The 21,177-nt window shown below is 43.5% G+C and overlaps 1 protein-coding gene across 3 annotated transcripts in view; it reads right to left on the bottom strand.

Moving 5' to 3' along the window:
• phf21b (PHD finger protein 21B) overlaps positions 1-20,893 on the bottom strand; it is a 90,891-nt gene extending 69,998 nt beyond the window's left edge. For 2 of the 3 annotated variants that reach the window (XM_063460222.1, XM_063460223.1), the window contains exon 1: positions 19,282-19,613. In XM_063460222.1, coding sequence (XP_063316292.1) covers positions 19,282-19,365 — 84 coding nt within the window. In that variant the 5' untranslated portion in view covers positions 19,366-19,613. Of the gene's footprint in view, positions 1-19,281; positions 19,614-19,635 lie in introns of those variants that run through there. The other variant, XM_063460224.1, reaches the window with a different exon arrangement.
• Positions 20,894-21,177: the final 284 nt, after the last annotated feature.

The raw sequence follows: 21,177 nt of genomic DNA, 5'->3' as shown, positions 1-21,177 counted from the left end.
TTCCTCTAAACGTTCTCCTCCTACAGTTAAAGAGGAAGGTCCAAACAGGAAGTAAGAGGGACTGACTTTCCTTTGTTTTGGAGGCTGCTGCTCAATGTTTAATCAGAATGACCTCTTTAGTTCAGCAGATAAATAAAAGATTAAAGAGGAGCCCTGTTAACACCAGGGCAGCTCAGAAGCTCGCTCTGAACAAGTTTTCCTGATTTCCCCCAGCCTGAGCTGCTCACCAACAACAACAAGAGACCGACCAAACAAAAAGCTCTTATGTTTCTGCTCTCCCACCTTCAAAAGTAAAGCCAGGCAACAGTTTTATATATTTTACACCTTAATTTTTTTTTTTAAACTGACAACAACAACAACATGCAAAGTCAGTGAACAGAATTTAAAATCTTCAGAAAAGATGGTTTCTGATGCCACAACTGTGTTAGATCAATTCAAAACACAGACAGCAAGCTTTCACACAACAAAAAATATAACCCCACTGCACGTCAGAAATGTCAACATCTGAGGCTTGTAAGATAAGCAGAGTGCTTCCTGATGTAATCAGATCATTTCAAAGCACGTGTCGGCCTACGGGGATGAAAAACAAAGCTAGAAAACTGCAGTTACTCTAACGTCCAGCAGAGGCTCCAGCAGTTAGTCAGTCCCCATAGACTCCTAGGGTCAAAGACCTTTGGCAATTTAAACCACAGTTTTAAAGAGCCTAAATCTTATGGTCAGCAGGGGAAACAGTTATGTTGTTCCTGATAACTTATCCAAAACCTTTCAGAACTGGGTCTAATGAGTGCGCTTTCAGCCTGAAAGTCGGACAAACAACCCCACCAAGTGTCAGAAATGTTATATTTTAGATTAGGTTTTGCTGTCATTAGGACATTATCCTGTTTCATCTTACTGTAAACTATTTAAATGTTCCCCTAGACCTCATAAATCCTCTCGGTCACAGGTGTTGGATGTTAAAATTCACTGAAACACCTGAAAGAACATCCACACTGAGCTGAAAGAACCTCGACCTCAACCCTCAGTGCTTGTTTGATTTGGGGAAATGAAGGAGCACTAGGGATGGGTATCGTTTAGGTTTTATCCGATACCGGTGCCAAACCGGTACTTTTGAAACGGTGCCGGTGCTTAAACGGTGCTCAAACCGGTGCTTAAAGAATGGAGAACACAAAATTGGTCCAAAAACCACTCATGTTTAGCTGGTTTTTTTTGTAAAAAGATAACAATGTTAGCCTTTTCTGCAGCTATAGGGCATATATGGTATCACTCTTGGCTGGAAGCAGTGCTTAAACAATGGAAAAAACACAAACTTTGTCCAAAAACCTCTCATGTTTAACTGTTTTCCACTTTTTCTTTGGTCATTTTAGCCTTTTTGGCCAGGGTGAAGGGAGTATCTGCCATCAAACAAGAAGACAGCCGCATGTAACTACGACGGTGTTTGCTAGTTCACCTTACATGCATCAATTTAATAATGTGGTTAGCCTACTCAACGTAAATTACACACGAACAACATTAAGCTACTCATGCAGAGAATTAAGCTACTCACTGCCATCATCATCCGTCATCATTTCTGCTACACTGGCAGGGCTAGGGGCCAGGACTCTCCTCTTCGAGTTTTTGGGGGATGTTGCTAACTCCAGGTCCGATAACAGGCACCACACCCGCAGTAGATGTGCTCGGTGTGAGGTCTCGCAGCAAGCTATCAAATACGGTGCATTTCTCGGCTTTAAAAAAAAAAACACTACGTGTCGCCAGGTGTTTCATCGGATTCGAGGTGTTACCTCCTTTGACAGTATCACAGTATCACCTTAAAGCACTTGTTGCAGGCAGCCGAGTTTGCATGTTTTGCTGTGAAGTACAGCCAGACTTTTGACCACTTCGCCTTTAATCTGTAGCTCTGCTCTAAAAGAACGTACGCACCTGGGCCCGCCTACTATCCTCGGAAACGTAAAATGATTGGCTAGAATTGGCTCAGGAAAAAAAAAAAGCACCGAAATAAAGCACCAAAATAAAGCACCGAAATGTGCGCTGCTTTTCGGTCTGGTTACTACCGTTTATGTCAGAACCGGTGCCATCATGGCACCGGACACCGGTACCCATCCCTAAGGAGCACTGGACCCAAGTGGCACATCAGCAGCTATTTCCACCTACAAAAGAGCATGGACACCCCTACAATACTTGCTGGACTGCCCAGAGATGGTCACTGGTTTCAATTCCAAAATAAAACACTCTGAGATGGCAGCTGTGGCTATAAAAATAAAACTGAACTTAACTGAATTATTTTTATTGTTCTGTGACTAAGTTGGAAGAAAGACACTTAATAGAACTTTATTTCTTGTTACACGACTGAGCTTACATCTGGATTAATTTTTCCCACCAGCTGTTTGCCACCACTCACTCTCTCTCACACACACATACACACATACACACACACAGTCTGCTGTGGAGGTGAGCTGCCAGCGAGTCGACTCAGCCAGCTGGAGTAACTTTCATGCGTGCACCACCCAACAGCATTTCATTCAGTCTATGTTTGTCACATGCATTTTAATGCTCTGTCCCACCAACGCCACCCACACTGAGGGCCCATCCCCTCAGAGTATCTCACTCTAACAAGACACAGAGCCTATAGAAACAATGATGCCAACTCCTCATGCTCCAAATAATTACTGACAGGTAGAAACAGGAAGACAAAGACAAACATTTATCAACATATTCCAGCTGATTTACCAGCTCCGAGCTCACATTTCCCTCCATCTTCAAACAGAAGCAATGATGCAAACACAGTCGTTTCACTTCTTTTGTCATCATCGTCATGAGCCGAGCAGCAAAATTTTGACAAACACCAAACCAGCAGCAAAAGATGCCCAACGAAAGAAATGATTTCACTCTGAGGCCACGATGTGCTTCTCCTGTTCCTGTCAGAACTCACAATTTACTACAGAGACTTGAATACATCGTTCGGGATCCAAAGAAATGACCTGCGGTGATTTGAATCATCTGATAGATTCTAGTTTGACCAGGTAAACACAGAGTTCCTCGGGGTTGTGTGCTGAGGCTGATTATTTTTACATTATACATGGTTCCCTTGGGTAATCAGAAAACACTATGTTAGAGTCCTTTTTAACAAGGATGCATAAAAACTATTGTAATTCCTTATCATCAGGTTGCTCTAAAAGTTCTCTGAAAAGCCTTTAGTTGATCCAAAATTGTGAAGCAAGAGTACCAAAGGTAGGGCAGAAGATCCATCACCAGCTGCACTCCAAGATGACGCTGAGAAAACCTAACAGCGACCAGACAGGTGAGCCAGAAAACATGACACAGGAAGGGCAGGGGCTAACTTGTTTGCACTGACTGAACTTTCAAAATAAGAGTGAGGACAGTGTCCATTACTGGATGGCATTGTTCTTTCAGATGGACAGAAAACATAAAAATAAAATGAGCTAAAATCAGTCTCCATGTGAGGCAGGTAGTGTATATATGTTGAAAAACTGAAGTTGTCCCTTTGAAAGGAGAAACTTTCTCTTCAGCTGAGCGCTGGCACCACCCGCCTGATGTGGGCTGAACAGTATATACATTTCTACCATCTGTCAGTCACAGTAATCCGTCATCTCCGCCTCCGTTCTCCATCAAACCTCGAGTTCAGTCTGACAACATTTTATTTTAACTGTAAATCTAATCTGACTTTAATCTGATGATCCTGTTTTTCAGGTTTCATCTGATGTTTTATTGTTGAACGGCACCGAACTTCAAACCTCGCAGAGCATCACGGAAGTATCAAACATTTTCCTGCTGTTTGGAAAAGCAGCTGCAGGAACGTGATGAAAATCCGATGCAACGCTGTCAGGGTGAGGCAGAGAAGCTGCACTGAGCTCGCTCTCTGACAGACGGCGGTGAAGTGGGTTATGGGAGCAGCAGGCTGCTGCAGCCGTCATCCTGTCAGTCTCAGGGTTAATTGAATCAGATGTGTACAGGAAGCCCCCCCCCACCACCACCACCACCACCACCACCACCACCACCACCCTGTCCATACACGCTCTCCTCCAACTGATCAAAGCACCAAGCGACATCGGACCCAAACAATCCCACCTCCTGTTCACAGAGGAGGATCAACAGTCAGTGTCAGAGGGTTCATCCATCAGGTTTGGGACAGGTGGCATCAAAACAAGAGTTGGCCCATGTAAACCAATCAGAGCAGGTTCTTCGTTTTCTACCAACCCAGAAAAGGCTCCAGAATATAATCTGTTTCCATCAAAAATAAATCCATACAGAGCCACAAACATGGTTCTCATGTGGAACCTGAAACTACAGAGACCCAAGAAGGGGCAAACAGTCTGAAGTTTCTCAGTATTTCAAGTCAGGGTAGTCCAAAATGCTTTAGTCACTCTCCTCTGAAAGGCTTCCTCAGGTTAACCTGTTAACTTTTAACCTCCCAACACTCCCGAGCACACCAGGCCATCTTTGTGAGTTGTTACCCGACCCTACCATACCCACATCATGGACCACCTCCATGTTTTTAATCTGACCTCGCTCTTATTTTGAAAATTCAGTTACTGCGCATCATATGGCCCCAGCTCTTCCTGTCTTGTGTTTTCTGACTGGTTGGATTGCTGGTCGGGGTCATCTGATGTCATTCAGCTATTTCTTCAAAGTGTATTCGTCTCATGATTGGATCGACTCCGTCTCCACCAGTGACTGGGTTCTACTGTTTCTCCATTACACACACAGCAGCGTTTTGGATCAGGAGCTTTGAGAGCAGCCTGACGACTGAATATTCAGTTACTTGAAGATTCATTCGATATGTAGGTCCTCAGTTTTACATTTTGGGGCTCTGTTCCACTAGCTTCATTATCTCAAAGCTTAATTTGATGTGAAATATTCACCAAATAGAAACATGATGTGTTCTTAAAAATGAACACAGGTGAAAAGTTTTCTCTGTTGTCTTTAGTTTTTTGGGCATCGTCTTGTTGAAGTCTGACTTCCTGCTGTGCGATGCAGCATGCTGACTCTATGTAGCTCAGCGTTTGATGATAAACTGAGCCTTGTGGCCGGCCCGGCTGCTGACTGTGCACAGCGTCAGCCGGTAAGCCGCTCGCCGAGGCCTCAACCGGCCTGGCCGTGCCGTCAGGTTATCAACAGCGAGCCGAGCTGGAAAACCTTATCAAGGGAAAAAGTCAATACCGTCGCCTCTCCTGATGCTGTGCCCTTTACAGGAAAGAAAAATGATTCAACGAGGACCTGATTCTAATCTCCGTGGAAAGAAGTCCTTTAAATTACAGCTTTCAAGGTGAGTTCACACTCTGCAGGGTGCGTCTGTGGGTAAACAGAAGGACGAGTGGGTCCAGCTCTCTGATATCTGCTTGTAATTTCTCTAAAACAAAGCAGGCTATTGTGGTAGCTTTATTAAAACTTTAACAGAGATTCATGTAGGGTGAAGCTAAACTGACACCAAACTGCAGCAGAATAAAAAAAAAAAGAAAAGAAAGAATTTAAGACATTTCGGGCTGGCCCCGGGGCAGATCAGTGTAAAGAAGGCTGACATTTAATAAGAGAAATGTATTGGCAATGAATGAGATAGTTTATTTATGCATTTTTCATGTTGGTCTGATTTAAAGCTGCGGTTCATATTTTATTCAAATAAGATGGGAGAGAAGGTTAGAAACCCTGACCTGCGATAAAACACATAGATGAGCTCCTTTCGTTTGTGAAAATGTTACCTTTTTATTCTCTTCTGTTCTCGTTATTTAACTGTTAGTTTTATTTTTTTGAGTCTGTTACAGGTTATATTTGAAGTTTTTGCTGCTCTAACGCAGGAATTTTTCACTAGATCAAATTTTTGTCTTTCATGCCTTCCTGAGCTTCTGCTGGAAGAATTTCTTCCTTCCCACCATCACCATCATTATCTGATTTGGGGAGTTTTCTCTCCAACATTGTAGGGTCTAATCATCTGTTGTTGTGAAGTGGCATTATACACATAAAATTGACTGAATTTGGTCCTGGTTATTAACTCATAATGAATCATAGCGGCCTTTTGTCTTGCTGAATGGTTGAATATTCACTAATAAAGCTCATAGAGCCCAAAACGATCCAAGCCCAAACCTTCAGTTCTATATTGTTGCCTCCAGTGTCTCAGCGAACCTTAAAACAGAGCTCAAACCTGCAAGTTACTTTCAAATCTTCAGAAATATCAGATTTTCTCATCATATAGCATGAAGTCTGATGGGACCCATTTCCTGTCTTCGCGGCAGGAAGTCATGAGGACACAAAAGTGAAAGCAGAGAGGAAGAGGTCAGTCGCTGACGAGCTCAGTCCGCCGACTGACAGACGAGCAGTGACTCAAACCTGAACTGTGATCTCTTATGCATGAAAGCACTCCCGTGTCAGGGAATCTGCTCGTGCCTCATCGTTCGCCTCAGAGAGACATTATTCATCGCGTCAGTCAGCTGGACGGCCAACACGAGGAGGACGCGAGTGGGAGGAAGAGAGTGGCTGAATACGAACCACGGGAATGTGACCACAACAAACAGACACATGAGCGAACGTCTGACTCAGAGGAGTTATAAAAACCTTTAAGTTTTAACCTTCCCACCCTCTCAGATAAAACCTTTTAATCTGCCGGTCTGGACGCACAAAAGTGAGGGCAGAGGATGGCGATAAAACGCCACAATAGCGAGGGCTGAGAAGTGTGAGGGAGTTCATTAAAGGAGAGGAAAACCAGTAAGCGAGGCTTTTGTCCCGACAGCAGAGATCATTAACTGACCTCAGACAGGCCAACGGCACTGCACGCTCTCCACACGCTTTACCCTGAACCACTTCCTGTGAACCAACACTTCCTGTCAGGTGCAGAAACTCGAGAGCTTCAAGTTCCACGCTGGAGATTTTTGTTGCTATATCATAGAGAGATCCCTCTTGCTGGTTCGGGGGGTTAAAAAGCTCCAGAATTCACAGCACTTCAGCTGCAACCCTATCAGCCTGCAGCTTTACGTTCATACTACGAAAATATTTAAGGTGTGAAGATAAACTGTGCTTAGCTCATTAAATACGCTGCAGTTATTGTACACATGAGAGCTGACCTGCAGTCTTCCTGGACACTTTTACCATCGGGGTTAAGGTTACCAGGTTTCTAGTCTAGGGAAGATCCCAGCACTGAGCTCCACGCTGTGCTGATAGTGTTTTCAGGCCTGAATCGCAGCTCCAAAGTCAATGGCAGCAGCTTCACAGACACTTGCTGATGGATAAATACCTGCTGCAGGGATCAAACAGGTAAACATGAACCATATTTATAAAGCTAAGATGTCCACTGGTTGGCTGACAGCTTTGCATTATCATGCAGCACCACTGATGAAGACTTTGGTGTCATTTTGCAAAAAACATGACTTTTATTTCCAAACAAAAGTCTGCATTTTAAAATACAAGCTAAGTGCATTGATTTTATTTAACTGATGTTGTCGTAGCTTTAAGTCCTGCTATGAACCTCTTACCCTCATAAAAAAAGCACAGGTGTATGTTTGTTAAGCCAGACTTACCCCTCTGACCTCCTGAAGCAGGTACGTATGGGTGATATTTCACGTCAAAGCTGCAACAGTTAATTTTAGAGCGGCGTGAAATCGAGCGATGATTCGGGGCTGAAAATGCCGCCACCACAAAGGCCAGCAGAGCTTGCTCATAAACAAACGAGCAGATTACAGAGCTGCTGCCGCTTTGTCTCCACTACACAAACACAAATCCTCAAAACAGAAGAAGAGGCTCGCAGCGCGACGCGGGGAGGCAATTTCTGAATTATTACAGTGATTTTCACGGCTTTCTGAGCCTGATAATCCGAGCTCCGTGGCGCCTCAGTGCACGACTCTCTAGATCCCCAAAGGCCGACTGACAGAGCTGAGGGACATCTCCACCCGCCACCTTCAAAAGTCACCACAGAAGAAGAGAAAAATCACCACGTTTAATAACGGGTTTACGTTGATTATGAGCATGTAAACTTTTATTAATGTTCAACTTTACTGTGGCAGAGAACTATTTAAATCCTGTGATCTAACTGTGTCTAAATTTAGCTTAATGGAAGTCACAGTATCATTTGAAAAGGCAACAAACTCAGATAAAATGTGAAAATACCAGAAAATAAAAGTTTTAAAGCATAAAGAGACCTTGTGTTAACATAAAGTCATACTGTTATACTAATAAAACTTTTCCTTTAAAAGAAAAAGGAAAAAATGAAAAAATGGATCCTTTTTTTTTGAAAGTATAGTTAGATCACGATCTTAGTCACCAGAAAAGTTCAAATAATATCAAACAAATATTCATACACTTCTGAAGGATGTGTGCTCCCATCACTTCTTCAGCATTTCAGACACACTCTACCACACCAGCCGCTCACAGACTGAAGATTCACCTGCTCTATAAATAAGAACAGCACAGCCGAGTCTACAAAATGACATCTGACCCGAACATACCACGTACCTTGCTGGGTAAGGTCTGTAAGAGTCTCAGACTGTTCATATATAAAACAAACAGTAGCGGCCCCAGTACTGAACCCTGGGGAACGCCTTCAGTTACATTAAACAAGCTAGAAGTGATTCATTCTGTCTGTACACACTGACATCTGCCCAATAAATCATTCTCAAACCAAGTCTGTGCTTTACAGCTGCAGGATCCACTCTGTGAGATGCCTTAAAAAAAGGCCACATGCCACTGCTTGTTGATTGTTTTATCGATAAAATCATTCAGCACTTTTAAGACCGCTGTAGTTTTGATTGTTCCTGACACTGAGTGGTAGCTCAGGGAATACATGCTAACAGACAGCAGCCAGAGTTTCCTTAACAGGAGAGGATGGTAGCCATTTAAACCTGAAGCATCTCCATCTTCAAACTGGTAGTGCAGTAAAAATCAGCCAAATCATCAGAATGGCTAGAAAAAGATATAATACAACAGAATAACCTTTTATTGTCATTGTACATGTGCAACGAAATTATGGTGGTGTAACCTTTCATTACAAATTTAATGGTTAATAATCCAGGACATGCACTTCTGAGAAAACTGTATATATAAGAAGTATATTTGCAAGAAAAGTCCCACAAGCAACTGATTATGATGATAAGAAAGGATCCATCTATGATTTCCTCCAGCTCTGTAAACTAGAAATCACTGCATTTGTTGTTGTTGTTGTTGTTGTAGTAAAGTAATCGATCGGTTGCATGATGAAACACAAATACTGCATGCTGCATTTTTTCACAGAGGAAAAAACACGGCTGCAATCTGCGCCATCTGATTGGATCAAAGAAGCCATATCGAGAAATAGTGACAGTTTCTTGGATTCACTTCCACCATGTCTCGCAGTAGAACAGGTTAACGTGGAAGATGCTTTTCATATCTCAGCAGCGGGCTTAAAACTCTGAAATAGTTCTGATAGAATCGGATATTTACGGACGATCGATGTGCACGTCTCCGCTCCGGCCACTCACACTCTCATCACACAACAGGAAAAAGCAGGCAGCAGTAGCTTCCTTCTCCTGCAGAGTGCACACACTTCATACAGCTACAGTACAGCATGGAGCACTCACCTCATGCTCAGCATTCATATCGATCCCTCTCAGTTTATCCAAACTTTCCCCTCATTACGATTTCCTCTCCGTTCAGCTCCAAACAACAAATAAAGCTGCAGAAACATGGACTTTCTGAATCTACAGATTCAAGGTTACTGAGGGTCACTCAGGAGGCAGAAAGAGTTCACCTCACAGTAAACAACAAAAACTCGTCTGCAGGACAGAAAAAGAGCAAAAGTCTGAGTGAACTGTTGTCAGAGTGTAATTTACCATAAAGCATTTAATACCAGTCAAAGTCAGAGAGACTGAGTCCTCGAACATAAATCAGAGGTAGAAAGAGGCCGGTGAATCCGGCCACCAAGCTCAGACCTGGTTTAAAAAGCTGGCCCTTCAGACAGGTCTGCATGCTAACTGTAACAGCTCCACATGCATGAAGCTTAGATTCTAACGTGGTCCATGAGAGCCTGCTTTCATGTGTGCACCACCTGTAAAACCAAAAGAGCTCAGATGTGTGTTTTGGTTTTACAGTGCGAGTCATGAGAAAAGAAAACATCTTTCCATTACGTCCTGCCACCGCATGCAGCGAGATGACAGAGTGCTGTGGCGAGGGAAACAGCAGCGCGGCAGTCAACACGGGTTAATTCATCGCAGCCTCTCGCCTCCCGCCACATCAGCACTTTCCTCTGGAAATCGCTGTTTGCTGCTCTGTAATAAGGAGCTGTCACTCGGATGGAGGGCCGAGCGCCTGCAGCAGGTGATCTGCAACCTGTTTACCAGCCGCACACGGCTCCTCAGACAAAAGCATTGAAACACCTGCCATTAATAACACCTGTGATTAAAAAGGAAATCAAGTTTTAATTTCACCTTGTGAGAAATAATTTGTGGTTATTTTATTTTGTGCAGCAGATAAAAAAGTATTCCCTTGCAGGACATTACAGTATTTCTATTTGACATGTTTGTAATTCCATGAATAATTACAGACTTTGGATCAGATCACAGTATGTGTTGAACAGCAAGCAGCCTGTAAGGTCCTATGAGATGATGTTTTTAATAAGCATGAAGTAAACCTGTCTAAAATGGACAGCATGTGCAGGAAGTGGAGAGTTTTGTAGTGATTTGAATGAAAGAAAAACTGATTTCCATCTTTCCCTAAACTGTAAGCCGGCTCCTTGAAAGGCCGCCCCAATTTCCCGAATTCCATCTTGTATTCTTTTCAGGACTTAATGAAGGTAATGCGGCCGAAAAGATGCCGCACAAACCAGCCGATCTCCACTTTCTGAAGCAGAATTAATCAAAACAAAGCTGGCGACCCCGGTCCCGTCTGAAGGTATGTGATACACCCGGGTAAAGAACAGCCCTGCCCTCCCTCTGGAGGAGTCATCACAGGCTTTCCTGCCATGTTGCTCTTAATTAAAGCCGAGCGTGCCTTCCAGGAATGATTAAAACGAGTCTGCAAACAAAAAAGGGGACGATTTGCCGCTGCGACAGCACGGGGACAAACGAGAGCAGATTTAAGCTCCTCTGAGATTAAACAGGGATCTGCTGCTTCGTGAGGCTGATATGTGGATGCCCTTTGGTTGTTACCCTATCAGCCTGAACACACACACACACACACACGTCTCAAAAGTCAACTATGAGGATTTAAAGCTGCAAAACCACAAATTATATGAGCACAGATCAAACAGAAAGAGCTTAGCTAAAGGAAGTGTCCACATAATCAATGATGCCTTTTAAAACTTCAAAATAAGAGCATGAGAAGCACCAACATTTGCTGCATCACAAAGTGAATTTGTGGGGTGCTTCTGAGACACATTTCACCTGCAGTGAAAGCTAGTCATGGATGTTTGAAAAACTTCATGACAAACACGAAGTACCGAGTCCTCCTCAATTGTCATAAGTTTCAGAAACTCAAATAGGGAAGGTGGAGATTGTGTCTACTATGGTTTCCATTAGGACTGGATTTTTGAAGTTCATTGTTCAATCTAATCAAAATGACCTTCACAAGCCCCAAGGTCCTGACTCTAAGTATCTTATTTTGTCTGACTGTTAGGTTGAAACTCACAGATGTTCAGTTTGTTCGCTCAGTGGATGAAAAAATAAATAAATAAATTAAAAAAAAGTTTTTCTGGACCTTTCAGCAGCCCAGACTCCTCAAGAACCTTTGAACTTTGTATAAATCTGAGCACTACTCACACCTCTTATTCACACCTCATCAAAAATCTCCATCACATGTTCCCAGAGTCAAAGGTGACAGCTGTGGATAATTTAGATATTTCCAAGGCTCTGGATGTATCACAAACTCTTCATGGAGTTGTGGATGGTCAAACCTTTATGAATTCTCAAAGGATTTCTTGAACGCTCAGCTTTAACTATAGACAGACAGAGAGTAAGCGGTCCATTTTTTTCAGCTTCAGCACAAATAATTCAATCTGTAGGCTTAACCATGAAATGTGCAAATTCAGTCTAGATGGCGTCCACAGCAAACAGAATTGCTACTCATCTTTTTTTACTTTTTTTTTTGAAAGACGAGTTTTGGATTGTTTGTTGCACAAAATCAGATCTAAAATCACAAGGTTGAAAATGGGAACTCGTGATCCGTCCCTAAGTTTACAGTCCAATGAAAAGCTAATGACGTTCGGAGAAGAAACAGAACACAGTGGGAGTTTTAAGTATAAGATGAAAAACAGAGCAGTGGTTTTACTTCATCTGCTGCAATAACAAACTGAAGATCTGAGGTTTGGATTCTGGAAACCTGTGACAGCCAAAATAGTCATTATTGTGATTATCGTGATTAGCTGCAGCTGTCTGATTGGAGAACAGAGCTGTCAGTCACTTCCTGTCCCTCTCTCTGAAAGTGAGATGCTCTCTGTGGTAGCCATGCCTGTGAAATCTGCTCCTTCGTTTTCTCTAACCTGTCCAAGGTGATGGGACCCGGGCGTGTCCCAGCATGCACCAAGGTACCCCGGACAAGTCTCCAGCCCGGACGCTCCTGATCATACTGACAGATGAGTTAGCATCCTGCATTGGAACATCAGACTGAACCACTTCCTGCTGAGGCGCTCAGTCTGAAATACATCAGTGGGTTTAGAGTGTTTGAGCAGAAGAAGCAGAAGAGGGAGGTCCTAAAGGTGTCAGTGTGGAGAGGACACATCAGGAGGAAAAGTGAGGGGGTAACTGAGATGTGAGCTTTGGGCTGAGTTGGGCTTTAAACGGAGGACCTGGCTGATATTTTTAGGGGAATCGAGTAAGCGTTTAATCTCTCATAATCCTTTGTTTGTATTTTTAAGCTCATCACCTGCTAGCAGATCAATGCAGCGCACCAAAAACTATGATATTTACTTCTGTATTATCAAGAAGGGAACATTTCAAGTAAAGTACTTCTAAATTTTAAGCATGTGCTGCTTTTTTGTACCGCTGAACATCGAGGCCGTGAAGGTAATTATCCAATCAAGGTTTCCTAAGAGGCACAAGAAGAAAGAAAAGAGGGCAAAGTTATTTAAAAAAAAAAAAAAAAAAAAACCTATAGATTGGCCTCAACAGAGAAAAGCTGGTCCTTTACACCAGTCTGCTTTGTTAAACCACGGTTAGTCCAGCAGAAATCCCTAAACCTTCACACGGCTTAATCAGCCCTGCAGAAGCTGGTAATGAGCCGCTGAGGGATTAGACCCCCGAGTTTGTTTTCAGATGCTGGGAAAGATCTCCTGCTCGCTGGTACAACCATGATGAGGAAACATGGAGGGTACCGCTCCCTGAAATCTGGATGGATGGACGGACGTCATGGCCCGCCTCTGGCCCACGCTCTCCAATGTCCAGCTAATGAGCAGAGCTGAAGTCTGACTCAGTATACCAGGCTGACCTCTGACCCTCACTGACTAATCTATGTGCAAAACTGAAATAAGTGAAGAATACCAAAGAGGCAGAGTCTTTAAATGGCTGTAAACTGTTTCTGAGGTATGCAGGCAGTTTTTAACACCTGCCTCTCTGGATTTACCCCATCACTATTTCCCCACCTTCAGCCACGTTTCATGGCTTTAATCACCCCACCGCTGCCTCACTAACCAGCTCCAAAAGTCTCAGCTGATTTTCACTGATTTCAATGAAAAATGAGCAAAGAACAGACTCCACAGCAGGTGGGCCTGATTTCTTATCTGATCTTAGACACTCCCCGGGGCCAAATCTGCCTTTATGCTCTTATTATTTCAGTTTTATGTCCATATGTTGCTTATTTACAGATTAATCAGTGTAATCTTGTAATTAGACAGTAAACCAGAGTTTAGACTGGATCATAAAGGCCTTTGGGTGGGTGACAGAACTACACTGAAGGCGATGAGTCCTCCTGTTGTTCTGAGTACTTGGTAAATAAATTCTTCTCGGCTGACTGCCTGTTTTTGGTTTTTAATACCTCCTCATTTGCTTTGCTTGTAAAATCTTACTTTTAATTAGTAACTTGTATGAACAGCTGCTGATCTGAGGACTTAAATGCAATACTTGGGTAAATATACTTGACACACTTTAGCAGTCTTACTAACACCAATATGGACAGTAAAAACTTGATCTTTACATACACTGAGAAGCTGCTTAATGTCAAAAACCCGTTTGTTTGTTTTTAAACATTTTTGGTGGAAGTGATGAAAAAAAAAATGTTGCATATATATAACCTGACTGTTTATTACAGAACTGAGATTAGAAGCCCCAAAGAGTCCTTGAGAGACAAAACTTGCAAAAAGACAATTCCAGCTGACATGAAAGTTGCACGTTTGTATCCACTGCTATCTACTGAGATGCTCCTGCATGCACACACCTGCTCTTCACAAACCAGGTTACTACAGCGCATGATGACCGATTTCTGAGTAACCTGGTTTCGTATGAGCGAGTAAACACAGTGACTGCCGTCCCACAGAGCGGCACACAAAGCAAACAGAGCAGCTGCTCACAGCTGGAGGAGAGAGCAGAGAGTGTGCAGTAGCAGCTCACACAAGCAGACGGTCAGGGTTGATTTTCTGCTGAAATCTACTTTAAAAAGCAGCAGAAATGACTTCAGCATGCATCACAAACATGAACCAGGATACACCAAAAAGCACAAAACAAAACAAAAAGATGAAGACCTTTAGATTTCAGCTCTTCTCATGTTTATGGAGCAGGAGGTGATCACTCCTGCTAAATAACACTGTCCTGTTTTAGAGTTGTCAGAATCCTGGAGGCTCAGCAGCAATCACAGCGTAACGGATAAATACAAAGTTAAATAAATGATAATTTTTTATTCAGTGACGTTTAAGCACCTCATCTGCCCGCCTGCTTCATTTAGAGTTGTCAAATCTCACTCAAAACCTTATGACACACGCCTGAGGCAGCATGACGTTTCCTCTGTTTCCACGCTGACCTCGATTCTGGAAGCATTTTAGTGAAAACAAACACATTACTGGTCGCATGACAATGATGTCAGCACAAACAGATACTGCTTACATCATTGTCACTGGAACTATAGACATGAGGAGGTCTCTTCCTGCTAAAAAGTAGTTCTTCCTCCCCACAGTCACCAAGTGCTGCTCGATTATTGGAGGGTGTTTTTCTAATACTGTGCCGTCTTTACAATATGAGGAGACCATGAGGAGACTGTAGTCATGACTTGGTGCTACATAAGTAAAACCAGCTTCAAGTTGGTGACGAGTATCGCAAAAATAAAAAGTAAAAAAAATAAAAGTTTATGTCACCATACAGACTTAAACCATGTCTGGAAAATCAGTCCAGTGTTGTTTAGAAAGAAACTGTGACTGTTTGGAAACCTGATGAGGCTCAAGGGGAACAATTTTCAAAGGCCCAAAATGCAATTTTCTTATGGCTGAGGGTCAAGGATGCTTATTTTTGATGATGGCTGAGACCTCACAGAGTTCACCCAGTAGAAACAGCTGGCAGCTTGTCAGGGTGTAAAGATGTTCATTTCCGCTGTAAGGTTTTAACCCTGGGCATCTGTGGGACTGACTCACTGCTGCCTCTGCTGAACGTCAGAGGAACAGTTGATGCTTCAGTGATGTCCTCTAACCTCACTGATCAACATGAGGTCATTCCAGCGTCACCCATCACCTTTAAAAAGCACGCCATCCAGCAGTAGCAGGAGCCAATCAGAGGGCTGCATTCACACAAACATTTCCATGAAAGCAGCCTTCCTCGCCCTCCTCTTCATCACATACATATATCTGTGCAGCTGCAGCCATGTGAAACTTTTAAAAAAGCCTTAATGATGCTCGCACGCGGTTAAAGTGAGATGTAACCATGGTTACAGATGCTGGCTTTGGTGTGGTCTTTGTTTCACTTTCAGCACAGAAATGAGACAAACATTAAAAACACACGTCTGATGGGCTCCGCCTGACGAGGCCGCCATGACGCAACGGGGAGCAAGCAGAGCGGCAACGAATCAGTGAAGTCATTTTCTTTCCAGCACCAGCCAGGTGAAAGGTGGGCACGTCAGCCGAGGAGAGCCGCTCGCACTCACAGCACCACTTTCACCTTTTCTGCTTCAATTTATTTATGAAAAAAATAAATAAATCAAAAACTAAGCAGGTGATTCACTTCCTTCCAAGGTACATCGCCATGGCAACATTAAGCTGCAGACCTAACCTGCTCCAGATAAGAGATCAACAGGTATACACACTGCCTAGCGACCAATCAAATCAAAGATCCTGCAGTCAGTGCGCCTCCCTGACTTTACGGTTTTATTGTTTGGTTTTATTTTTTTGTTCTTTTCTCACTCGCCATCAGCACACAGCACACACTAACGTAAGGCCATCATCAGCCTATGTCAATGCACCACAACTAAACACTAGAGATACACTTAATGTACAGCATTAAACTTTCAGGATGTGAATGTGAGAAGTAACCCACTCTGTGTGACAAACATGATGAGGATTGGGTACATGGAATCATACCTGTCGAGCATCATCTGGAGCTGGATCTTTAATGTGTGTGAAAGCATTCAGCTGGACTGATTTAAAGAGGTTCCACAGACACCCAGCCCTGCTGTCACAGATCATGCCACATCTATTGTCATCAGTCTGTGCTCACCTGAGCTCCACATCCACAGACACACAGATTTACCTTCAGACACCTGAGCGAGCTCCACCTGCTTCTACGCAAGGTGAGGAACACGTCTGAAACCAGCACGACCTTGAAGAAAATTCAAAACAGCAGAGACCTGAGCGTTTACATCATCCCAATTTAGAAATTAACTTAAAGAAGAAATGTTTCATACAAATAAAATCACCGAGCGGGTCTCAAACTGTGGGCCTGGGCCCCACTGATGGGGCACGAAACCACTGGAGGTTCAACATGGATCCTTTTTTTATTACTGAGAATAAATGACAAAAAAAGATTTAATGATGATTTAAAAAATGATTTCATATGAAACTATAATTACAGATGCATTTTCTTTAATGCTCTTGACTCTTAACTTCCAGTTGACTATAGAGGTGCTTTTGTAATAACTTGCATGATCATAACCACAGTTACTTTGGTCAAGACTGAGATCAGACTTTGGAAAACTGAGACTTCTCCAAACTTTAAAAGAAAAGAAAAAAACTAATCAGATTTCCTTGAACTTTAATTCTAAATCAGCTGAATAAACTAAATGAATAGATGAATGTGAAGCGAGGTAAAGCTGCCTTTATAGGGGACCAGACGACAGGATGTGCTAAAGGCCTCTGAGGGATAGTGTAAACGATATCTGCCTGAAATATCAGAAACAACACTTCCAAACACAAAAACAGCTCTCAGCTCCAACATCACACCTCGTCCTTCTTCAAACATCAGCTGCACCTGCACAGTCTGTGATCCAGGCCCTTCCAGTCCCCCCTTCAAGGCTTTTAATGAACTTTTTCAGAACCTGAAGCTGTTTAATCAACATCATATGCACAAACAATTTACTACCACATCATGTTACAGCCCTAAACTTTAATCGTGAAGGTTAAACATTAAGTATAGCAAATAAATCACAACTTGAAGATGATCCTGGCATCACACGTAGGTGAAAGTAGAGCATTCAGGTGCCTCACAGACACCTCCCCTGTCCTACATGCTGATACCAGCCTTCAAAACTTACCCAGAATGCACTTTGTGAAGGAAACAGATCAAACACCAGTGCTGGTTTCTGCTCCTCCATGTCACAGATCAAATTGCAGTTTATTCAGACTGTGATGGATCCTCACTGAAGGTCACAGTTCTTCAGACGGAGACCCTCACAGTGGGATAAAACTGATCTTAAAAATGTGTTTTTCAGCTTGAAAGTTCCTGGTGTAGATATGAAGTTATGAGGGCTCAAAAATGCTGTAATAATAAATAAAGAGCTCTGAATGTTTGCACTTTGAAGGTAAACTGTGACATGCCTTCATCAAACACATTAAAGCTGGTTCTGGGGCGCCGTGGAGAAACTTCTCTCAAATTTTTGCTTCAAATATTTGTGGAAATCGAAGCCTTTCCTCCGACGCCCCTCACAAACATCCACCTTTAGGCCTCAAACCACGACCCTGAAATGACCTCCAGGGCTTTTCCTTTTACCTCTCTAACCCCCACCCTCCTGCTCGGCTGTGAGTTCATATTATTTCTGTAAATGTAGATAAATGTGTTTAAACGTGTGCATGGAGGATTGAAGGCCGCTGTGTTTTAAGGAGGAAACATAAAGGTCACTAAAAAGAGAGAAAGAGGAGCGTGGTGATTAAAAACATCGGTGTGCCGTGCTGACTGAGCTTTCTGTCGCTGCCTCCCCTCCCCCTGCTCCTCCACACCAAAAACAGCATCAAAGCAATCAAAATGGTAATGTTAGGCATGAATGGGGCCCATCCCCCCCTTTACTCCACCACCTCCTCCTCCTGCATGAAACTCTGCAGACTTTTTTTCCTCTTCAGCTAGAGGAGGGGGAGGAAGAGGAAAAGGAGGAGTAGGAGGGGGGCAGGAGGTAGTAACCCCCCTCCCCTCCCCCTTTTTTTCCTCTCAAAATGGAAGCTTCCACTACCAAACTAAAGAAGAAGAAGAAGAAGGATTAGTTAAAGTTTACCAGCAGCCAATCAGAAGCTGAGGAAGCTGCACTGTGTAGAAAATAAAGTGAGACACAAACAGAAGAGAAAGAGTGCTCGGATGGAGAGCAGCTCCTTCTTCTTCTTCTGATAAATGAGGGGGAAGTTGGGTGCGCTGCTGCCGGGCTGGCACCGGCCGGCGGGGCGGTGCAGCGCCGCGGAGGAGCTCCGAGGAGCTGTCCGCGGTGCTGAACACCATCCAGCCCGGCTCCACGCTCCGCAGCATCCGCCTCAAAGTTAACCAAACACCCGCCACCTCCACATAAAGACCGAGCATTAAAGAAAAGTGAAAGCGAATCAAAGGCACCCTCTGAGGTCATGTGACCAAGAGGGACTAACAGCAGCAGAGTAAACCGTGTCAAATACGCTGAAATTAAACTACTCCATGATGGTTCTGAGAGCTGTGTGAGGTGCTCAAAGTCCGGCACAGCTCCTCCTTCTGTCCGCCGAGCCGCTCCGCTCTCATCCACGCTCTCAAGAAACATGTCGACCAACTCAAAATGGACGCTAAAATTCCCCCAACATTACACAACTTTGAGAGGCCGAGCAGGAGCCACTTCCAGCCCGCAGAGCGGGGCAGAGAAGCAGCCCCGGTATGCCCCTCAGAGACCCCCACCCAGCGGGGAAACTTCACGCAGAGCGGGTTTAAGCCGATAAAGTTTCTCACACAGTCCGGCCATAATTACCTGCGGCTGCCGCTTCATCTGCGCCACTACATGCAGGAAAAAGTGCCTCAAGTTAACAAAGCCGCACTCTTTGCACCTCTTCATAAATATTCAGGTCGCGTCCTGATCGCCACACAGCACCAGCAGCAGCACCGCATTATCACCGCTCCACATTCTTGTTGCTCGCAGAAAAACAGCCACGGCAATCAGACAAAGTGCTGCCCAAAGTGCCCTCGGTCAGCGGGACCGGGAAACGGCCGCCGGCGGACATTTTAAGCAGCGAGATGTCGCAGAGTTGCTCCCCGGGAGTGAGCAGCTCTGAGCCCGCTGCTCGGAACGCCACTGAAGGCGAGAACAACACGATGTTTCGTTTACCTGATGACATTGGATCTCTACTTTCAGCGCCTCTTGCAGGCCTTGTAGTTCCATGTTCCGACCAGGAAAGCACTTTTCTCCCACTTTCGACGCGGCCGAGACCAAGTTTGAGTGATTTTAAAGATTTTTTTAAGCGACAATAACAATTGAAAGAAGAACTACTCGGGCTGCAAAGCAAGTTCTCGCTTCTTTTTACAGCCCAGGACTCATCACCCACTTTCCGCCCGTCTTCAAAAGTGCTCCAAACCCGGCGGGAAGAGCTCGGGCCTCGCACGGCTCCTCTCCAGAAGACCACCGAGCGTCGACGGGTCTGACCGGGCAGCCGGGTCGCTTTTCTTTCGCTAATTTTAAGTTGAAAAACGGGGACTATATTTTGTCCGAGTCCGCGGCTTGATTTCACTTTGCCTGGGGAAAAGTTGCGCTTCGGCTGTCAATGGTAATTCTGAAGTTCCCGGATGGAGCAGCGAGAGCAGACCCCCTCCTCCCTGCTTCACTGCGCATGCGCAGTGAGCGGGGGGGAGCAGTTACAGTCAGGTTTTATGATTAAAAGTCGTGTTTTTACCCCTTTGGTCGCAATAAAACGGCACCTAGCCACACTCTGATGGTTCAGAGAGGTCTAGTTAAAAGAAAAGATGAATAAAAGCTGGTCAGTGTGTGAATTACACCGAGCTTTTCACATTCAAACCTAAAGTGTTGGATTGTAAATAAAACTGCTTCATTACAGTCATTACAAAATCTCTAGTTATTCTACAGACTTCAATTATAAACATAACACATATATAACACATGTATAGAAACTCCACATAGATTTAGGATATAAGTTATAAAAAGTTTCTCCAGCTGCAACATTAACAAACTAAAGGCTTGCCTAACATCCGAAAATGGCCTTTTATCCACAGGATGCCCACATAATAATCACTTTAAGCTTAGATACTGTATTTTTATACCATTAAATGAGATTAAAAAATAACACACAAAAACTGTGAGCAGCTTTACAGAAAATAAATATAATAAAGCTTTAAAAGTCATAACAGGGCTTTAATATGACAGCTACACCCAGTTCACACAAGCCAGCCTGCATCACATGACCCTCACCTGTTTGGAAACTCACAGCAACTTTAGATTTCTCTACTAATAATATCCTAACCCCCATTAATACTTAATGTGCATGATAAATAATATGTAGGCTGTGTCAGCTGTTTCTTTGAGTCATAATGTTTTGATGTTAAGTGCCACATGCACAGTTATTTTGTTAGTTAAGCTGCATCAGGATACACAATATGTGTGAATGTAAGAAATGAAAACCTGTTGATTTAATAAAAAATAAACTACACCAAACTCACATTGCGTATGTTTTTGTGATGTAAAGGTTTTGTCATTTTCACAGCTATGCACATCTGCACCAACATTTTTAACACAACAAACAAACACACCAAAATATATTCACTTAAAGTGGTTGAGTGGAAAGAATAGAAAGGATGGATATTTAAAGGCATTAAACAGTAAGTAGTGATGTAAATAGGTTGGATTTGAAGCATTCAT

This window comes from Pelmatolapia mariae, linkage group LG17 (assembly GCF_036321145.2).
Source record: "Pelmatolapia mariae isolate MD_Pm_ZW linkage group LG17, Pm_UMD_F_2, whole genome shotgun sequence".
NCBI lineage: Eukaryota > Metazoa > Chordata > Actinopteri > Cichliformes > Cichlidae > Pelmatolapia > Pelmatolapia mariae.
This window is presented reverse-complemented; position numbering and strand designations above follow the sequence as displayed.